The 22,716-nt window shown below is 34.8% G+C and overlaps 1 protein-coding gene across 9 annotated transcripts in view; it reads right to left on the bottom strand.

Annotated features, from left to right (window-relative positions):
* HMBOX1 (homeobox containing 1) overlaps positions 1–17,097 on the bottom strand; it is a 111,992-nt gene extending 94,895 nt beyond the window's left edge. For all 9 annotated transcript variants that reach the window (XM_058550424.1, XM_058550420.1, XM_058550422.1 and 6 more), the window contains exons 1-3: positions 16,968–17,097; positions 10,119–10,198; positions 2,802–3,278 (exon numbers count right to left, since the gene is read on the bottom strand). In XM_058550424.1, the coding sequence (XP_058406407.1) occupies positions 2,802–3,278; positions 10,119–10,141 (500 nt within the window). In that variant the 5' untranslated portion in view covers positions 10,142–10,198; positions 16,968–17,097. The remainder of the gene's footprint in view (positions 1–2,801; positions 3,279–10,118; positions 10,199–16,967) is intronic.
* Between the last annotated feature and the right edge of the window lie 5,619 nt (positions 17,098–22,716).

A 22,716-nucleotide genomic window follows, 5' to 3' on the forward strand; every position in this document is an offset into this window, starting at 1 on the left:
TGATTTGAAGTGGCAAATATCATGTTGGGGGCAAAAGATAAGCCCATTAACGCATTCACACTTTGTCTTGAGTTACATTAACCACCATTCCTGAAATCTGATTGAAATCTACAGACCTGAAAATTTATTTACAGAGGCAACAGATACCAGCGACACATCGGTAATAAAGACATGGGTTAGAATTCAAGCTCTGCCACTTAATATGTAAAGTTTTCTTCGGCCAATTATTTAATTTTTGTGAATCTCAATTTCTCTACTCCACCTCACATACAGCATGGTTGTAATGATTAAAAGTGAGAGCAGTCATGCAGTAAACTTCTCCCTCCGATCCAAGAATTGTTACTATCTGCAAACTTGAGAAAAATGAGAGGTGTGCACAAAGGAGGAGTGCAGGTGTGGGTGAGGGCACAATGGTAAAGGACCACAGAGAGCCAGAAGGTTCAATGAGACCCCTAAATGATTAGAGGACACCAAGATAGCAGTTATGAGACAGAAGCAGAGAAAAGGAAGAAGACAAACTGTCCTATGTAACAAGTGGCAGTATGTAAATGAAATACTGATAACAATATATAAACATGTATACATTTAATGATGAAACTTGAATGTGTGTAACTGTGAGATTTAACTACAAATCCTAGTCATTGCTAAATAGGTTTACCGTTTATTTCAAGAACACAGTTGAATTATATCATTATGACAACTTAAGAGTTAATAGACAAGTTTTCAGATCCTTATAGTCAAGTTTTAGACCCTGGCCAATCTTCCAAGCCTTTTGTTTTCAAAAAGAAAGTTTTCCCAAACTTCTTGTTAGTCTAATACATGTTTGGGAATTAACTGTTATGTTAAAAAGCATATTAAAACTGATTAGCGACAGCAACAACAAAAAAACAAGCTAGCATACTAACTAACAAATTTTTGTTGATATCCTCTCTACTCAAGATAATTAAAACCCAACCTTGTTATATTTCATTGACTGAACTCAATGACTGAAGTAACTTCTATTTGCCCAAATGGTTCTCCCTCTTAATCATGACAATGATGTATATGTTAAATTCGAAAGGAACATCTGAACTTTGGCCAGCTGCTTTAACAAGTGAAAATGAATTCAAAGCCAAATTGATCTCTTATATTTTTAAGTTTTAAAAGCTTAAATAACAAGGTCTTGTGGCTGCTCTATGAAACTATTCATTACAGGAATTACATTGGAATCTAGATACAATAGTCCATTTAGCCTACAATTCCACATAAGGCAGTTCTACCCTAAAAATAATTTCAGGACAGTTTGTTTAAAAGATATCTCACCATTGTGGTACTATAGGATAGATCTACCATATGGCAATATTAAGTCACCATTATACTATCTTCAAGTGTTAAAATCTTCAGGAAGAAATACAACTCATAATTACAGGATTTAGTTCTATTTCTGACAAATTCCTGCTACAGCTTCTTTCATTACTTACTGTAACTAATCTATCTGTAGGCTCTCCTACTACAGTAGTGATAATCTACTGAAAACAATGCTTTTATCATCTCTATTCCTACAGACCTGAAAAACTCCTTAATTCCAACCAAATTAAACGTAAACTATTTGTATGGAACTCAGATCTTCCAAAACCTATACTGCCTCCTAATATACTATTCTTACTACCATAGTCTAGCCCATCTGCAATCTTTATAAGACTAAACATGCCTTGCCTCTTCTACCTTTTACTATTCCCTTAACTTTAAATAAAGTTCCTATATTTCAAAACAGAGCCTATCCTTTAAGGTTTAGCTCAAATTCATCCATTCACTTAACATACTAAGCCCTTACCATGTGCCACGGACACTTCCAGATCCTGGAGAGACAGCAGTCGAAAACACATGGTTGCTGCCCTCAAAGTGTCCCAGGTCGTGTGAAGCCTTTCCTAATTACCTCTGTTGAAAGTGGACTTCTTCTTTTCTCAGTGTTTAAAACTCTAAGTGCTTACACTTATCTCGTAGTAGATAACATTTAAAAAATAATATATATATGTATATATATATATGGCATCTATTGCTAAAATTAGAATTTTAGCTTCTTAGGGGTAGAAACCACACCTATTTTTCTTCCTAAGAACATTACTTTTTTTTTTTTTTGTGAGGAAGATTAGCCCTGAGCTAACATCCGCTGCCAATCCTCCTCTTTTTGCTGAGGAAGATTGGCCCTGGGCTAACATCTGTGCCCATCTTCCTCTACTTTACATGTGACACTGCCACAGCATGGCTTGACAAGCAGTGGGTCGGTCTGCGCCCAGGATCCGAACCTGCAAACCTAGGGCTGCAAAAGCGGAGCTCATGAACCTAACCGCTACACCACCGGGCCGGCCCTAGAACATTACTTTTTATATAACAGTTGCTCAAAATTATTTTGTTGATTGGTATGATGGAGGGAAAATTAAGAATGCACATAATATATATCATGACAAAATCATCTTATCCCTCAGAAAAAGTACTTACAACAGATTTAAGGATTAGAACATATCTGTTAATTCAGAAAATTCAGATGTTAGCAATTAGAGTCATAAAGAGAAGGCTAACCTTTGCTTTGACAAACAGAGAGAATGGAAAAGGCTTATTAAGCAGCAAAGAGAAAGGGCTGAAGTAGAGAAGAGAACATTTGAATTAAAAACATAAAATTTGAAATTTTTTTCTTTCATCTCCAAAGAGAGGAGGGAGAAATGACAGTTTTTATAGGTAAGTAGCTGAAATACAGCTTATTATTCAAAACAAATCTAAGAATATAGACATTCTGGGGACTCCGAATAAGCAAAGGAACTAACCTCATTAATTCCTCTACTTTATCATCTACATCTAGGTCCTCTTCTGAGGCTTCAAAACTGTATGATCTCTGACCCATGCTGTTTGCATGGTAGCGAGTTGGTGACATCTTTCCATTGGATGTGGATAATCGCTCATTATTCTCCCTCCCATTTTGATTGGTAGTGCAAGGCTGGGGGGAAGTATCATAACTGTTGCTAGGTGATGGGGACATTCCAGAATGCTGGGTCTGTGTGGAAGCTGTAGCTGTAGAGGAAGATGCCGGAACATTGTTGGTACTATTCCCATATGAACTTCCTCCATAGCTGGACCTTCTTCCAAACTTGTCACTATGCTCTTGATCAAGACGGTCCAAAGTTTCCAAGGCATGGAGAATTTCATGTTTAGTCATTCCAGTACGCCGAAGGCGTTGAAGCAGATCTATCTGCTCTATGGTAAATCTGGGTTCATCTGTATAGTGAGACATGGTTTCCAGCAAACTAAAAAAAAAAGGATTAAAAAAAATTTCCTTTATTTACAACATCTACCAAACAACATATAATTATAGACAATGCTCAGCAGAAAATGCAATACTTCCACATCAACTTCTTTACTAAAAATGATTAAGACACTATTATAATATTATAATAACAATAATTATAACCCCATGCTAGAATGTTTTTGTCATGGCAAATGGACTGGTATAGATATTGACTTTATTAGCAGATGGACATTAAGTACAACATAAAACCTAATTTCATATGGCATACAATTTACATTTTCCTCAATTTGGTAAATATCTGAACCAAAATTTCAGTTATAGCAATAACACCAAAATGACAGATTAGGTGCATACAGTATTAAGCCTAGGCTATGTGACTACTCACAGGTGTTTTTTCCATCTCAAATTTATTATTCTACATTAGAGCATTAATGGAAAGTTGCTGAAAAAATAGTTTGTATTATCTTGTTTTACTAAATATCAGGAAAACTGACCTAGGAATTCGATAACTTCATTTAGTGTAAACAAACAATTTGGTGAGCTAAGCTCAAGCAAATACTAATAACCAGCAAAAATACTGAAATGGAAAAGTAAGAGAGGTACATAAAAAATCTTATTAAGTACCATTTTACCCACCACTTAGCAATTTTGTATTTCATCTCTATAATGCATTCTCCAATAGTTATCCTGAGAAATGGATCTTTTGTGGTTGTAGCCAAACTGAACTATTCATTTTTCTTAGGAAATTGCTTCTACATTATGTTTCCTTTAACACAAGATACTGCAGCACACCAGAAAATGTCTCAGAGTCAATAACAATATTAAGTTTAAGGGAATTATCAAATCTCATAAAAATTCTCACTACTTAAATTCCTTTCTTATAAAATCTGACTTTCCTAATTTAAGATTCAAACCTAAATCTTACTGACTCCAAAAGCATACATCATTCTGCTTTCCAATATATGGCAAGACTTACTGGAATCATATGATCTGGCACATAGGCTATTGTACTCTTTCAGGTCTCCAGTTAAAACCACTTAGATAAAAAACCACTCTACTGACGGACTAGGGGTTCTAGTAACAGTATTTTATATTTAAAATCTTTGCTCTATCTAGAATTTATATTTACTTACTGAGTGTGAAAGGATTTGAGGTTTATTTTTTCCCAAATGGATAGCTGGTTGTCCAATATACTTCATTGAGTAACATATCTCTTCTTCTCTGATCTGAAATGCCACATTTATCATATAGGTACAAAATTTCCACACAAACCTGTAGCTACCTTTGGATTCTCTATTCTACCATTGATTGTTTTGTCTTTCAAATAGTTTTAAAAATAAACAGGCAGAAATCTAGAATTTTTATGTGAAATTGCTCTAGTTTTAGAGATAGGCTCATTAAATTAAAAACAAACAGGGGCCAGCCTGGTGGCATAGTGGTTAAGTTCACGCGCTCCACTTTGGTGGCCTGGGGTTTGCTGGTTCGGATTCTGGGCGTGGACCTATGCAACGCTCATTAAGCCATGCTGTGGTGGCGTCCCACATAGAGCAACTAGAAGGATGTACAACTATGATGTACAACTATCTACTGGGGCCTTGGGAAGAACAAAGGAAAAAAAAAGGAGGAAGACTGGCAACAGATCTTAGCTCAGGGCCAATCTTCCTCAAAAAACAAAAACAAAAAAACACAAAATATAGAAAAAAATAAAAACACAAACATTCTGTGGACCCAAAATAACATGTTGCAGGCCATTTGTGCCCATGGGCCACAGTATCGGTCTTATACCTATACATATTATCTTCTGCTTTCTTGCAATATTCATTTGTGACAAGCTATCCATCATAAAAGTCCTAATTTCATGATTATTACATTATTTCTTGATTGCGTAGGCTTTTTCCTCCAACATTTTATAATGAAAAATTTTAAACATACAGAAAAGTTGAAATAAATTTACAGTGAATACCCATATACTAACCACCTAGTCTTTACCATTAACATTTCACTTGCTTTATCACATATCTATCCATCCCCTTACGCATCCATCCCTCTATTCATCTTATCTTTTGATGCATTTCAAAATCAGTTACAGACATCTATACACTTCCCCCTAAATACTTTCACATGCATATGATTAACTAGAGCTCAGTATTTGTTCAGGTTTTTTTCTTTTGAGGTAAAATTTACATAAAAGAAAATACACAAATCTTACGTTTACCATTCTATGAGCTTTGAGAAGTGCATACACTGTGAAACTCAAATTCCTATGAAGATATGGAACATTACCATCACTCCAGGAAGTTCCCTCATGCCTCTTCCCAGTCAATCCCTGTCTCTTCCCTCAAAGGCAACCACTGCTCAGAGTTTTTTCCCACCACAGATTAGTTTTGCCTGTTCCAGAACTTCATATAAATGGAATTTCTATGTACTCTTTTGTGTAAGGCTTCTTTCACTCAGCATAAAGTTTCTGATATTTCATTTATGATATCGTATCAGCATTTTGTACCTTTCTACTGCAGAGTAGTACTTCACCGTAGGAATATACCACAGCTTTGTTTATCCATTCTATTTTGGACACTTGGAGTGTTTCCAATTACTAGCTATTTTAAATGATTTGGCTATTAAAATTGTACTCTACTAATTTTCTTGTTAGCTTACTATATCCCCCATAATAATATTATCACCTAGTTGGGAGAGAAGAGAAAACTTTCAACCAGAGTAACTTGTTTACTTTTTCTCCTGACCAATTTCAAAAGAACAGTACACTTTGCTTAACACAAATGATTTATTATTAAAATGCTATGCAGTGTTGGTAATGTTCTACGTTCTATGTTAGTTACATTACACAGGTGCATTCACTGTGAACACTCATCGAGATGTACACTACTGATTTCTGCATTTTTCAGTAGATATATTATACTTAAATAAAGTTTGTTGAAAAAGCTATGTGAACATTTTCCTAATGGCTTATAACAGACACTTAACACTTTAATTTCTCTTCTAACCCTCAGCCCTTTGTCCACTCTACTAAGTGCTTAGTAATATATTAATCCTTAATCCTAGGAAGTTCTTTTAAAAAGTAGCTGCTGAATTCCTTTAGTGATCCAAATAATTTAGCCCTTAATTTATTGATTTGGTAAACTGAGGTTTCTAATTCTTTCCCTTTGAAAATGAGGTAGACCTGTCCACTGCTAACTTTAGTCTTCATCCTTTCCAAATACTTTATAAACTGACTTTACTTTAGATATGAGACTTCAAGAATTGTTTTGGGGCCGGCCTGGTGGCGCAAGCAGTTAAGTGTGCGTCCTCCGCTGCGGCGGACCAGGGTTTGCCAGTTTGGATCCTGGGCGCCCACCGACGCATGGGACGCACTGCTTGGCCAGCCATGCTGTGGCGGCGTCCCATAAAAAGTGGAGGAAGATGGGCACGAATGTTAGCCCAGGGCCAGTCTTCCTCAGCAAAAAAAGAGGAGGATTGGTAGATGTTAGCACAGGGCTGATCTCCTCAGGAAAAAAAAAAAAAAAAAAGAATTGTTTTATTATATGGACCAAAAAAACCCAATCATGATATTTTCCTATCCTAATACAGCAGAGCAGATAGTAATTTGTATATAACTCTTCGAAACTCTCTCTGTATGGAGTAGCACTCTGTACATTGGCCTAAAACTAAAATAAATTATATGAATTTAACCTGTTACTGAAACATATCCATCCTAAAGCTTGTATTAGAACTATCAGAAGTAAATATTCCACAGTATTTGAAACAATGTAATATTTTATGCCATTCCAGATTCACTGACTGAACCACTTTTATTCCAAAAGTCATAAAAGGAGATAACAGAAGGCACCTATTATTTTGTCTGCCTAGAATGTCTCATTGTTTCCAACCACGTTTCTGGGGCTGCCACTCACAACACCCCACGCCTCCTGGCCAACGGGTGGGCACATAAGGAAGCCAAGCCTTGCTCTCCTCAAAATACTAGGTTAGACTAACGGGAAGGTGGACAGTCACTATAACTGTGCTCAGTTGCAGGAAGATGTTAATCTGGTACATTCCTCACCTATGTGGAAGAAGCTAGTTTGTAGGGAAAAAAAAGCAGACGTACCAAGTAATGCAGAGCAAAGGAGAAAGCTCTGCAGTGTTCATATCCCTTGTTCTAGTAATTCCTAACCCCCTGCTACATCCCTGCTTTTCTTGTTGTATTGTTATGTAAGAGTATAAATTTCCCTTTATGCTTCACTTTGTTTAAATTAGATGTCTGTGCCTTGCACCAAGAGAGGTCCCTAATAAAAGATACACCTAAAGTAAAAAGGTCTATAATTGCTGGAATGAAATGTATGATCGTTGTAGAGTAGAATGATAATGGCATAATGAGCAGGATCAAACCATGCATGTGACACTGAAAGTATAACATTTTACTGAGAAAATGCCAAGATTAGAAGCTTTCTTGGATGTAGAGAATAATATTCCAATGTGTATTAACATAAACAAAGGCACACATCTGTCATTTCCAAATTTTATTTTTCATAATTTATGTAGTTTAAGCACATAATCATGAAGTTATGGCAGTATATGACCTACAAAGGTCATCTAAGTCCAGGATACCAGCAATTCTTTTGTAAGAGAGAGAGAGAACAAGTAAGAACTGAATTAATTTTCTTATGTAGCACAAGGACTGTTCATAGGATAAGGAACATCTTTCACTTTAAATTGCTAATCTGAATGCAGATTCAGGCCAACAATTGAAAATGATGTGAGAAGAATTTCAACACTGCAATAACACAGACAATGTTTAAAACATAAAAGAACAATTAAATTCAGGAATTATAGCTCAGTTCATAAATTGATGTTTTAAAAGACTATACTATCAGACCATAATAGTAAGCCTATTTTACAATAAATTTTATCCCTACTTGGATATGTACTAAATTCTTCTTGGATAAGGCATGAAGTCCAGAACATACTTTCTTAAACTAAATTCTACAAGCAACTAGAGCAAAGAAAGGTAAAGCATGCATAAATGATTAATCTTGAAATCACATGCACAAAAATGACATTACTACCTTACTTGTAAAGCATCAAGAGTTAATAAGATTTTATTGGATAACACAGCATTTTCTTCAGCTTGATTCCGCTGTCTTTATCTTTTTATCCAGAATGACTAGGCAAAATATGGCCTAGTCATAAGTTAGTTTTGTTTTGCATATCAGACAGTTATTGCATGATGATTTAACACATTCTATAGTCAGTCATAATATTCATCAACTAAAGATGTACTCAGGCCCTTCTTACTATTTATGGTACATTACCCTCTTTCACAACTATTATCATCAAAGGAGTGGCAGTCTTAAAGTAAGAAAATCACAAGAAGTAAGAATAAGAAATGAATATTTACTGGGGACTGAGTTGACGGTATGGTAAAATGATTTTAAAATTCAAACCAATGGGAGAACTGACTAAAGCAAAAAATTAAGGCTATGACTATAGATAACAGTATAAAAATGTTCTTTTCAAATAAAAAGATTTCGAGAAAAATATGATTATATTCCAATGCGCCAATCACATTTTCATAGTTATTTTTCAATTACCACTGATTAAGATTGAGATTAATTATAGCCACCTTACACATTTGGAAAAAAAAAATCCAAGTAAAAACATGTAAGTTTATAGAGGAAGATATAAATTAGGTGTGGAATCAGAGAACTGGAAACCATTTAGACAAAAATTTCATTCTTTCAACTAACATTTATTGAATGCCTCCTATGTGTCAGATCATATAGAAGGCAGAGAAGATGCAACAAGGAACAAATTAGCAAAAATTCCTGGCCTCGTGATGCTTACATTCTAATGGCTATTGAAAATAGTCATCAGCAAATAAACCATAAAAAAAAAGAGAAATTATGGCTCAAAGTGATGAAGTGCCTTCCCATTTCCCAAAGACACAGCTACTTGAAGAAACTCAAGCAACAGTTCACATCACCTGGGCCTATTCCAGAGCCTTTTTGATACATGACAGAGTAGGGGAATGTATCAAATGAGGAGGGGAAAAAACTTAATGAAAAACCTAAATAATAAGGAAAACCTATCTTAATGTCTACTTGCTGGATTATAGAACTGTCAACCAAAATGGAAGGAATTTAATCGAAACATAGACTGCACCAAATTTGAGAAAACACTTATGCTAAAGGCACTTTGCATTAGACTCTAAAGATGCACTTAATGAGCTAATAGATTCTTTATCTTCTCTAATATCTGAAATTCCCATCATACTTTTATTTAGAGGACTGTTTAATATGAACTAGTGGTTACAGTTCATATTCCAGTACAGAAAAACTCTCAACATACTACCACCATCTCAATTTGTACTTTTTGCCTGACTCCAAAGAAAGGCTACCAACTACATTAGCTAATAGGCTTGACTACATTATTATCCCCAGCAGGTAAAGGAAAATGGCTAAAGTGCTTAGGAGTTTGCACACAAAAGGCAGTATTAAGGTAAAATGCTTCCAATATTCTGTCTATCACAAGGAATCTAACACTAGCTCTCCTGAATGGGTAGCCATGTATTTCACAAATTTCTAGGCTACTAAGCAATTTAAAATAATACATAGAGTAATTTTACGTTCAGTTGAAAATTAATGTCAGACTTCAAAGTTGAAAACAGAAATGATAAAGAGTAAGTTCATAGATTGGAAAATTCATTCCTTATCACATGATTATGAAAAAATTCTTTCAACTCTAGAAATGTCTGCTGTCATTTTGGGATCGTAATTGTAATGATTTCCTAACTTTATTAAAACAATTCAGAAGATAAAAATTAAGTGAAGTACTAGATACTTACACCACTGGAAAGGAACTGAGCATACTTTACATGAGGTTAAGCAATATCCCTTCTAGAGATGATCAGCGTTATTTACCATTCTGTAGAATAAAGACAGAAAATTCAGAAATAATTGTTAATCAAGTGTTGAATAAATATTTTAATTATATAACTTAAGGATATTAACAGTTAACATCAGCTGATCATGTTTTTAAAAATTATTTTGTAGGGGGGCCGGCCCCGTGGCTTAGCAGTTAAGTGCGCGCACTCTGCTACTGGCGGCCCGGGATTGGATCCCGGGCGCGCACCGACGCACCGCTTCTCCAGCCATGCTGAGGCGGCGTCCCACATACAGCAACTAGAAGGATGTGCAACTATGACATACAACTATCTACTGGGGCTTTAGGAGGAAAAAAAAAAAAGGAGGATTGGCAATAGATGTTAGCTCAGAGCCAGTCTTCCTCAGCAAAAAAGAGGAGGACTAGCATGGATGTTAGCTCAGGGCTGATCTTCCTCACAAAAAAAACAAATTATTTTGTAATTTTGAAATGAAACATTGGTTTGAAGCAAAATTTTGAAAATAGAAAAGTACTATTGAGAGCTTTCAAAATTATTCACTTGGAAAAAGTAATGAAAATCATATCCTGATGTTTAATCTGTTAATAAACACCACCTAGGGAAACATTTAAACATGCAATGGAATATACATACTATAGTGAGATTCAAGATAACTTTTTGATAATAACATCAGTGCATTTAAAAAAACCTATGAATAAGGGGCCGGCCCGGTGGCGCAAGTGGTTAAGTGCCCGCGCTCCGCTGCAGCGGCCCAGGGTTCGCCGGTTCAGATCCCAGGCGCACACCGACGCGCTGCTTGGCGAGCCATGCTGTGGCGGCGTCCCATATAACGTGGAGGAAGATGGGCACGGATGTTAGCCCAGAGCCAGTCTTCCTCAGCGAAAAAAGAGGAGGATTGGCAGATGTTAGCACAGGGCTGATCTCCTCTCACACACACACTCACACACACACACACACACACACAAAACACCTATGAATAAAAAACACACCTCAGCATGAGTGCAGCTAAAGGTCTTAACTGTAGGGTAAATTCTGGGGTCTTGTTCCAAGTAAATTATTTATTTTATTGCCAGCCAAATCTTGAGTGACAATTTCTCTAAGTCTCAATCTCTGCATCTAGTAAACAGGGTTAACGGATAACTACTTCAAAGGACTACAAGAAGTTAAAATATTTTTTAAATGGTGAAGGACTTCGCCAACTATCAAGCAGCAGGTGCTATTACTACCAATTTAAAAAAGAGATGACTATCCATGTGGCATTTAGATTACTGAACACAGTGTAAGTTAATAACGGAGTAAGTCTCCTACTTCTATCTTCTGATTAGCATTCTACTGCTTTATTCACCATTCAGACACTTTGCTTTCAATTCAGACATAGATCTTAACAAAAAATGAAATCTACTTTTCATGGTTTAGGAGCTAAAGATCACATATTACTGACTGAACTTATTACCAGTTTCAAACCATAATCTATAGAGGCAACTATTTCCATTAACTCAAAGTTAAGATTATAAATTAGACAAAAGTTAAAAACATTGATGTCAAAAACTCTCACACTAAAATACACATTCAGCACTGAATTATATTAAGCAAAACCGAAGTGTCTAACAGTGACTAATGAAATATGTGAAATGTACAGGGTAAAGTTAGAAACCTTTCACATTTGCATATCCTAAATTGTAGCTTTAATGAAACTCCTGTTATAGTTAATTTTCTTGCTGACTTAAAAAAATACCTGTCAAAGTAGCTATAAAGTACAAAGAAAATCTACTGAAAACGTTGCCAATTGCATTTTCGGGGCAAAACAGCAACACCAAGCCACAAAACTGACTACTGGTCAATACACATTTTTCACTCTTGCTCAAATTTAGTTAAAATATACTAAGTATCTACTTGCCCTGGCATAGGCACAAGGTCATAATATGAGTAAGGTACAGTCCCAAAAGTATAGGAGCTTATTAAGCTGTGGGGGAGGGTCAAATAAAAATCACTCTCACTCACACACACACACACCTCTCTAATAAAAGGCACAATGTGAGAAGACTAAAAATACAAGGTTTTGAGAGTAACAATTTAGAAATTAACTTAGGTTACAGAGAACTAGGAAGACTTCTTGAATGAGATCTCAGTTATCTGAAGATTATAATAAGATTTTCACCAAACCAAGGTGTGAAGGGAGGTAAGAATCAGTGGGTGAAAGAGTCCGGGAAGAAGGAACAGTTAAAGGAGATTATAAGGTATGTTTAGGGAAAAAGTAGATCTGTGTTGCTGGCCTTTAACATGTATGTATGAGGAGCAGATAGGCTGGAAAGGGAGGACTTCCACAATCTATGGAGGGTGGATAAACGCCTTGGAGCAATCCTGACCTGTATTCTGTAAGTATGAGGACCACACTACAACTGAATCAGACAATCTAGGAAGTAAATCACCAAAGACCCTCATTCCACAGATGAGAAAATTGAGATTAAATCACTGATACAGACTTGTGTAACTGCAAATCAATGAATTTATGTCATTTATATTTCAGATATACATGGGCTTAAAATAGTCTATAAAAATAAAATATTCTAAGGGCAGAAGAGCAAGCAAACAAGGTGCTATATAATAAGTTCTCACCTCTCAGGTTCAATGGCATAGAGCCCTTCTGGCATAGGAGACGGATTTTTTTTTTTAACCTAAAAAAATGTTTTTAAAAAGCGTTTAAGAACTAAATAAAAATGTATATTAAAATTACACCCATGAGAAAGGCTAATATCAAAAAAACAGAAACTAACAGGTATTGGCAAGGATGTGGAAAAAATGAAACCTTTGTGTATTGCTTGTGAGAATGTAAAATAGCACAGCTGCTACGGAAAATAGTATGGTGGTTCCTCACAAAAATTAAACACAGAATTACCATGAGATCCAGCAATTCCACTTCTGGGTATATACTCAACAGAAGTGAAAGCAGGGACTCGAAAAGATATTTGTAGACCCATGTTCATAAGAGCATTATACGCAACCGTCAAAAGGTGCAAACAAACCCAAATGTCCACTGATGGATGAATGGATAAACAAAATGTGGTATATACACATAATGAATATTATTCAGCCTTAAAAAGGAAGAAAATTCTGACATAGTAACATGGATGAACCTTGAAGACATTACTAAGTGAAATAAGTCAGTCACAAAAGGTCAAAGACCGTATAATTCCACATATATGAGGTACCTAGAGTAGTCAAATTCAGAGACAGAAAGTAGAAAGGTGCTTGAAAGGGGCTGGAGGAGGGGGAACAGGGAGTTACTCTTTAATGGTACGGAGTTTCAGTTTGGGAAAATGAAAAAGTTCTGGAGATGGATGGCAGTGAAGTTGTACAACAATGTGTATGTACTTAATGCCACTGAACTGTATGCTTAAAAATGGTTAAAATGGTAAATCTTATATTATGTATATTAATACACAATAAAAAAGCAGAGGATTATAACAATAGAAAATGTATATTAAAAGGGATTAGGGATAAAAGGTCACGGATGCTGGATCACATTCAAGCTCCCAGCTATAAAAAGCAAGTAACCTATAAAACATAAAGAATCAGCTCCTCACTGGACTTCTCATCGGTTGTACTTGAAAAAGACAACAGAGAGGATTGAATAACATTCACAGATGACAGAGAGAAAAGAATTCTGTACCAACAAAGCTTACATTTTGGTATATGAAAAAAATTGCAAATATGCAAGAATTCAGAGAGTATATTTTCTCAGGTATCCCAACTGAGAAAAATAATTGAAAAAGAGTCCTAACTAAGAAAAAAATAAACCAGAATAGAGATGTGGTAACAGGGAAGATGAAGAGAAAGGGTAATATAAGCAACGAAACTTTCAGTGTATATTATATAAGACACATTTAGATAATAATCAAATGTCTAGGAATGTATAACATAAATAAGGACTCTTGAAACAAAAGGACTAGATCACAAAAGAAATTTTAATAGATTTCTACATAATATTTGCTAAGCTATTTATTCAAAGTGAAAGAGTTGTAGGCAGGTGAGATGGAGGTAAGCAGAAGTAAAAGTACTCCCGAGATCTGACTGGGAAGAAGAGGATAAGGTGAAAAAGGAAGAGAGGCAGAAAATAAAAGTACTCCAAAGGTCTCACCTTTTCGAGGTCAAGGAGATACCAAGGCAAAAAACGAGCCTCTTTCTGGGAAAAATAGTATTTTGTTTTCAAGTAACTGCAGGGAACTATTTATCAGTGAAGGTATAATTTTAAAGTCAAAAGTACTTAGTAGGATAAAGAGAAAGATTATACAATTATAAAATATACATACAGTTTATGACCAAGATATAACTTATAAACTTGTATATACCAAATAACACAGTAAAGCTTATTAGAACTTTAATAATTTTATTTTTTAAAATACAAATATACTGAATTATTTCAGTATACCTTTTAGAATGGACAAATATAGTTGGAAAGAAGAAAAAAACAAATTTATATTATCAATAAACATAATTTTTACAAGATACAAAAGATACCTTGTAACCCTCTAACAAAGAACAGATATTTTTTCTTATGTTCAGCACCATGATTGATCATAAACATAGTCATAATGAAAGCTTTAACTAATTGCAGAGATATACAATCTAAAAAATTTAGAAAAATGTACAAAAATATCTTTACTTTTAAACTACGAAGTGATTTTAGATAATCTTTGGATCAAAGAGGAAATAAAAAGGGAAATTATGATCTACATAGTCAGCTACAACAAAAAAATAGAATCATAATTAAAACCCAGGTGACCCAGCAAAATTTGTATTCAGAAGTAAGCTTATTGGGCTGGCCCCGTGGCTTAGCGGTTAAGTGCTCGCACTCCGATGCTGGCGGCCTGGGTTCGGATCCCAGGCGCGCACCAACACACCGCTTCTCCAGCCATGCTGAGGCCGTGTCCCACATACAGCAACTAGAAGCATGTGCAACTATGACATACAACTATCTACCGGGGCTTCGGGGGAAAAATAAATAAATAAATAAAATTAAAAAAAAAAAAAAAAGTAAGCTTATGGCCTCAAAGACTTTTAATATTTTTAAAAGGCAAGGGGGAAAAAAAACTCAGTAAATAAGAAATTAGAAAAATAATAAAATATATCAAAATAAACTAAGAAGAGAAACTAAGAGATACTATTTGGAATTAATATAAAGTAGTTATACAGAGGATACTTAAGTCTAAAGCTAGCTCTTTGAAAGACAATCACTCAGAGTCTAATAAGGGAGTGAAAAAAAAAAAAAAGACCGAGAGAGAAAACTCACAAGATTCAGAAGGAAAAGAGAAATACAACATAAGCACAGAAGAGAATTAAGAAAACAAAACTAAGAGAACACAAATGCGATTTCATGGCAATTCATCTGAAAACCCAAAAGACAAGAATGATTTCCCAGTAAAAGAGGAAATATCAAAACTGACCGGAGAAATGAATCCTTGAGTAAAACCAAATACCATAAATTAAAGGTAATTAAAAATCTACTATAGAAAAAGACATCAAGACCAGCCAGATTCTCAGCAGATTCTTAATCTTTAAAAAACCATTTTAATAATATTAAATCATAGAAAAATACAGAAAATGTTCCAATTTGTTTTATGAAGTCAGAATAACTCAATACTAAATCTAACAAAGGTAGTACACAAAACATACCATAAACCAATTTCACTTAAAAGTTAAATGTAGGGGCCAGCCTGGTGGCACAGAGGTTAAGTGCGCACGCTCTTAACCTGTGAGGGTTTGCAGGTTCGGATCCCAGGCGCGCACTGACGCACTGCTTGTCAAGCTGTGCTGTGGCAGTGTCACATGTAAAGCAGAGGAAGATGGGCATGGATGTTAGCCCAGGGCCAATCTTCAGCAAAAAAGAGGAGGATTGGCATTGGATGCTGGCTCAGGGCAAATCTTCCTCACAAAAAAAAAAAAAAAGAAAAAGAAAAAGAAAGAAATGCAAGAGTGGTTCTTTTTTAGAAATCAACATAATCCAACATATCAACAAATTAAGGAGAAAAACTCATATGATTATAACAACAGATGCTGAAAAGGAATTTGGTAAAATTCAGTAGCCATTTATAATAAAAGCTCCATTGAAAAGAATAGAAAAAAATTAAACATTTTTGGGAAAAAAAAACAACAGCAAATATCCTAAATAGCAAAACACTAAAAGCATTTAAAATAAAATTAAGATGGTATCCACACACAATAAATATATATCTATTCAATGTATGTATGTGTGTTTATATATATTTCTATATTTATATCTATATCAAGAACTTGCTTCTACATGGAAATTTGATGGTCTGTGGAAGAGTGGTTACTTTGAGTACAGAGTGGGAAACGGACAGATCAGGGACAGGGTGGGAAGGAGACTGTTCACAGGAAACTTTTATTATTTTAACTATATGAATTTTATTACTCATTCAATAAATCAAATGAATAAAATCAGGAATTAAAGCAGGAAGCCCTCTAAACCCTTTATAATTCAACACTGACTTGAAGATGATAGCAAACTAATAAGACATGAAAACAAATTAACTGGCATAAATATTAGAATGGAAAAGAAAAATATATTTTTGTTAATGATCTGACAGAATACAGGCATACCTCGGACATATTGCAGGTTCAGTTCCAGACTAACCACAATAAAGTGAATATTGCAATAAAGCAAGTCACATGAATTTTTTGGTTTTCCAGTGCATATAAAAGTTATGTTTACACTATACCGTGGTCTATTAAGTGTGCAATAGCATTATGTCTAAAAAACAATGTACGTACCTTAATTTAAAAATATTTTATTGCTAAAAAATGCTAACCATCATCTGAGCCTTCAGCAAGTTGTAATCTTTTTGCTGGTGGAGGGTCTTGTAAAAAATGCAATATCTGCGAAGCGCAATAAAGCGAAGTGCAATAAAATGAGGTATGCCTGTACCTAGAAAACACAAGCAATTCTAGTAAAGAAAAACCCTGAAATTAATAAAATAAATTATAAAGCAGAGGTATGATAAATACATAAATAAAAATTTTCCCTAGTTTAGCAGGAAACACCTAGAAACATAATGGGAAAAATATTTCATTCACAGTAGTAACTTTTCCCCAATATTTATAAATAACTGTATTGAGAAATAAGCTCAAAAGACCTTTTTATTCAAAAATAGTATCTTAAAGTTATAAAGGAGAAAATCCAAGAACCACCAAGAAAATTGAACAAAAGGAGAAAACCGTAAGTGGACTTCACTAACCACATATCAGAATATATTCAAAAGACATGTCAGAAGTCCCCCCTTATCTGTGGTTTTGCTTTCCGTGGTTTCAGTTACCCTTCAGTCAACCACAGTACCAGAATATTAAATGGAAAATTCCAGAAATAAACAATTCATAAGTTTTAAATTGCCCTCCATTCTGAGTAGCATGATGAAATCTCGTGCTGTCCAGCCTTGTCCCGTTCTGTACACAAATCATCCCTTTGTCCAGTGGATACCGTATATGCTATCCATGAGTCAGTCAGTAGCTGTCTTGGTATCAGACTGACTGTCAGGGAATTGCAGCGCTTGTATTCAAGTAACCTTTATTTTACTTAAAAATGGCCCCAAAGTGTAGGAGTAGTGATGCTGGCAATTCGGATATGCCAAAGAGAAGCTATAAAGTGCTTCCTTTAAGTGAAAAGGTGGTAGTTCTTGACTGAATAAGAAAAAAATCATATGTTGAGGTTGCTAAGATCTATGATAACTTTTATTACAGTATATTATCATTGTTTTATTTTATTATTAGTTATTGTTGTTAATCTCTTACTGAGCCTAATTTATAAATTAAACTTTACCATAGGTATGTATGTATAGAAAAAAACACAGTATATATAGGATTTGGTACCATCCAAGGTTTCAGGCATCCACTGTGAGGTCTTGGAATATATCCCTCGGATAAGGAGGGATTACTGTAATCAAATCAATATGGCACTAGCATAGGAATAAACACACACGAGTGGAACAGAATAAAGAACTTAAATATAGATTCCAGCACATATGAGAAAATGTACAAGTCAAAAATTAAATAGTATTTCAGCAGGAAAGGATATTTTTAAAACAATCACCACAAAAATGGTTATCATCCAGCCAAAAAAAATTAGATCTTTATCTTACATTATATATAAAAAAATAAAATTCAGGTGAAATAAAGGCAAATGTAAAAAACAAATCACAGCAATACATTCTACAACAAAATTTATAAGATGACATGTCTCCTAAACATTCTTAACAAAGAGCAGAAACTTTAAAAGATAGACATAAAAAGTTTTAAATTTCCTATTATGAAAAAACCATAAACAAACTAAGCAATTAAATCAGAAAAAAATATTTGAAATGTAGAGAAAGAGCAGATCCAATTGGTCAAGTTTATAAAAAATACTCAAACTTACTAGAAGTCAGGTAAATAACAATTAGTTTAACAATGAGATATCACTTTAGGAAAAATTTTAAAGATTGATAATATCTCCTCAAAAGGGTACTATCGTATTTCATTGGCCTAAATGTGAATTATGACATCCTTTTGGAAGGAACTCTGGCAACATATATTAAAACTTAAAGTACTTACACCTTTAACCTGCCAGTCCTGCTACTGGGAATCCATCATATAGAAATAAAAGTAATCATACATAATACGTACAAGGATGTTTATTGTCATGTATTTTCCAACTTCTTGTCTCCATAAACAGAGTTGTTTCAATCAATACAGGAACGGCTGAATAAATTACAATATACTTTGACCAATTAACACAATGCAATCATTAAAAAGAATAAATCAGAGTTTTATCAGGTGATGGTGGGATTTGCACATTGCAGTGTTGAGTAAAAAAAAAGCAAAATACAATCAAATGAGTATAACGTGATCAGGTTTAAAAAGAAAAACTACAGGGGCCGGCCCAGTGGCACAAGCTGTTAGGTGTACGCGCTCCACTGCCGCGGACTGGGGTTCGCCGGTTTGGATCCCCAGCACGCACTGACGGACCGATTGTCAAGCCATGCTGTGGCGGCGTCCCATATAAAGTGGAGGAAGATGGGCACGGATGTTAGCCCAGGGCAGCTAAACATCCTAAATCCTCCTCAGCAAAAAAAGAGGAGGATTGGCAGATATTACTACAGGGCAGAACTTCCTCACTTTTTAAAAAATAAAAAATAAATAAATAAAAAGAAAAACTACAATAAAAAATCCCTTTATTAAAATGTACATGTCTCACATGTATATATATATATATACATACATACAGATATCAAAGTACATGATCATGGAGGAAAAAACAGGTGGTCAACAGGTAATGGAACTGGGTAAAGAAAGGGTGTGTGTGTACAGAATATGGGTCAGGAAGGATAAATGCATATATGCAATAGATACACGCACACACTTTTATGCAAGAAAACTGTAAAAATTTCTACTATCATAAATGGACTCAATTATTAAATGATTAGTTTAGGGTTGTCAAAATCCTACACAAAGTCAGGTTGAGCAATAAAGAAGGTTACTGTCAGCATTGTTGACCCTCGAAGAAAAATATAACCCAGAAAATTCATTAGGAATAAGAACCTGTAGATGCTGTGTTACCCACAGGTGGTAAGAAGGCTCCTTTTTACCCTAGTTTTTCTCTTTAATATAAAAAGTAATAACTGCGTAAGGTAAAGAAAAACGTGAATTTCAAAAGACTTAGAGTAAGTCTCCCACCCCAAATCCCTTTTTGTCTTCTATCCAGATACTGTTTACAGTTTCTTCATACATCTTTGCATACATGTGAGTATAACTTGGGGATAAATTTTCTTTAGTGGAATTGTTATGACAAAGAGTATATACATTTTAAATTATGATAGATTTTGTCAAACTGCCTCCCATAGAGACACCAATTTATGCTCCCACCTTTGGGAAATACTTAGTTATGAATCCAGTATGTCAGTGGTGATCAACAATTGAATTTACATTATGCAGTTCGGCATGTATCTGTTTCCCTCAATAACAGTAAACACAGAAACAGCAGAATATTTAAACCAAGGAAGAAAGAAAATAAGAAACAAGGAGTGTAAAGCTTTAGGAAGAAAGCAAAGCATAAGAGAGAGTAGAGAGTTAGCTTTGCTACAGCAAAGGCAGCAAGCAAGCCATCAAAGGGAGAGGTGGCAGGGGACATTGCAAACATCAGTTAGTGAGACCCTTAAGCCCAGATTTGGATACCAGAAGTCTGAAACAGCCATTACAGAGCCCCTTTTACTGCTCTTTTAGCACTTCACACAGAATCCAGTGTTATCCACCTAAAATACCTATTTAAAATAAAACAAAAAATGTATTAAAATACAGAGGCAGAAAAGCCTCACAATCCCTTAACTTAGATACTATTAGTACTTTCAATTTACAAATGAGGAAATGCACCTTCTTCCTGACTAGATACACATCTAAAAAAACACACACACACAAATATATAAATAAACATAACACATAGAGGTAAAAAAGGTCTGAAAACTCCACTAGAACAAATAAACAGTGAGCATCCTTTCCTTTTAGCTCTCAGTCCTTTTTTTTTTAAAGTATAGTTGATATACAATATTATATTAGTTTCAGGTGTACAACGTAGTGTTTCGACATTTATGTACATTACGAAATGATCACCACAGCAAGTCTAGTAACCATCTGTCACCACACAAAGTTATTATAATATTAATTACTATATTCCCGATGTTATACATCACATTTCCATGACTTATTTTTTTTTTTAAAGATTTTATTTATTTTTATTTTTTCCCCCCAAAGCCCCAACAGATAGTTGTATGTCATAGCTGCACATCCTTCTAGTTGCTGTATGTGGGACGCGGCCTCAGCATGGCTGGAGAAGCGGTGCGTCCGTGCGCGCCCGGGATCCGAACCCAGGCCGCCAGCAGCAGAGCGCACACACTTAACCGCTAAGCCACGGGCCGGCCCTGTGACTTACTTATTTTATAACTGGAAGTTTCTGCCTCTTATTATTAGCACTCAGTCCTTCTGTCCAAAGATAAATACTATTAAGTTTCCTGTGAAGCTTTACGAAGATAAAAATTAAGAAATAAATATACATAGACCTGCATATATCTAACATACAATTCTTATTTTTAATGGTGGACTTGAAAAACTTTTTATTATGAAAATTTGCAAACATATAAAGGGAGAGTAATAGATGCTTAAATACCCATTACTCAGCTTGAATAATTAACAATTTCCCTCCCTGCTCCCCTGTTCCAATGGGTATTTTCAAGAAAATTTCAGACATTTTATCATTTTAACATACAATTCTTAGCAAGCTTCAATATCTGGTTTCCAAATCCAGAGTAGACTAGACATAGAAACTTAGAAAGTGGTTGAGAGTGTATAAAAAGGCTTTACTACCAAAAAATGATAGCTGCCTGACAAGAATAAAATAAAATAAATGAAAACAACTATTTAATTATAGATATATACACATAACACTGACTCATCAAAAAGTTAAAGTCACGTTTAGGATTTTTGCTTAAAAAGGCAGGAAAGTATGTGATAACATTTGTTTTTAAAAGTTGAAATGGTTAAAAGAAAAGTTTACATTTTAGGAAGTTAATCAGAAGGTGTTTCACTTGTGTCAAACATTTCTTATCTTGAATGAGGCTTTACCACATTTAGCTGTGATCTCAGAGGCACATGGAGAGTTTTGCTGTGAAGAATGGCTGGTGACTGTGGAAAACGGAACCACAGATATAGGAATTAAAAACTCATCTAGATTAGAATACTGATCTCTCAAATAATGCCTCTACGTACCTTAAAACTGTAAACAACAACTACTACCACTATTTAATGAATACTTCCCTGGGCCAGACACTCACTGGGTTAAGTGCTTTACACAAACAAACTCATTTAATCTCACAATCCCCTGAGGCAAGTAATTAAGACAACCTATTACTTGCCCAAGGTCAATCAGCTAATGGACTTCCCTTATCTCATTAGAACTGTAGCTGAAGTACTTATGTTGGGCCTCACCTTTCTTCTATATATAAGATTAGGGATACCATTTTTATCATTTCTCTGGAGCAAATGTTTAATTGTGATAGGCACCGTGCAACAACTTGACCAATAGATACACCACTACAATATTTAATGATTTTTATAGTTTTACTCATTATGATTCATGATTAAAGGTAGGTCACATACCATGGAGATTTTTATTCCAAAAGAATTATTACATATACTACTTGTCAGATCTTTAAAGACCTATAGATATTCATGTAGCTTTCCCTACATTTCCAGTGACAGGGAAGTTGAACGGAGAGTTTTCCTGATAAAGATGTTCCTTTTATAGATTGTAAAACTGTTTCCTGTAACTTCAACCCACTAGTCTGGCTGAATTAATAAAGACTAAATTTCTTCTTTTCTCTTCCATGACAGCCTTTTAAACATCTGTAAAATCTTTTGCAAAGAGTCTCCATGCTAAATATTCCCAGTCTTGATTCCAGTTTGACATGATTTCCTCATTCGTCATTATCCTCACTGTCTT

This window comes from Diceros bicornis, chromosome 11 (genome assembly GCF_020826845.1).
Source record: "Diceros bicornis minor isolate mBicDic1 chromosome 11, mDicBic1.mat.cur, whole genome shotgun sequence".
NCBI classification, from domain to species: Eukaryota; Metazoa; Chordata; class Mammalia; order Perissodactyla; family Rhinocerotidae; genus Diceros; species Diceros bicornis.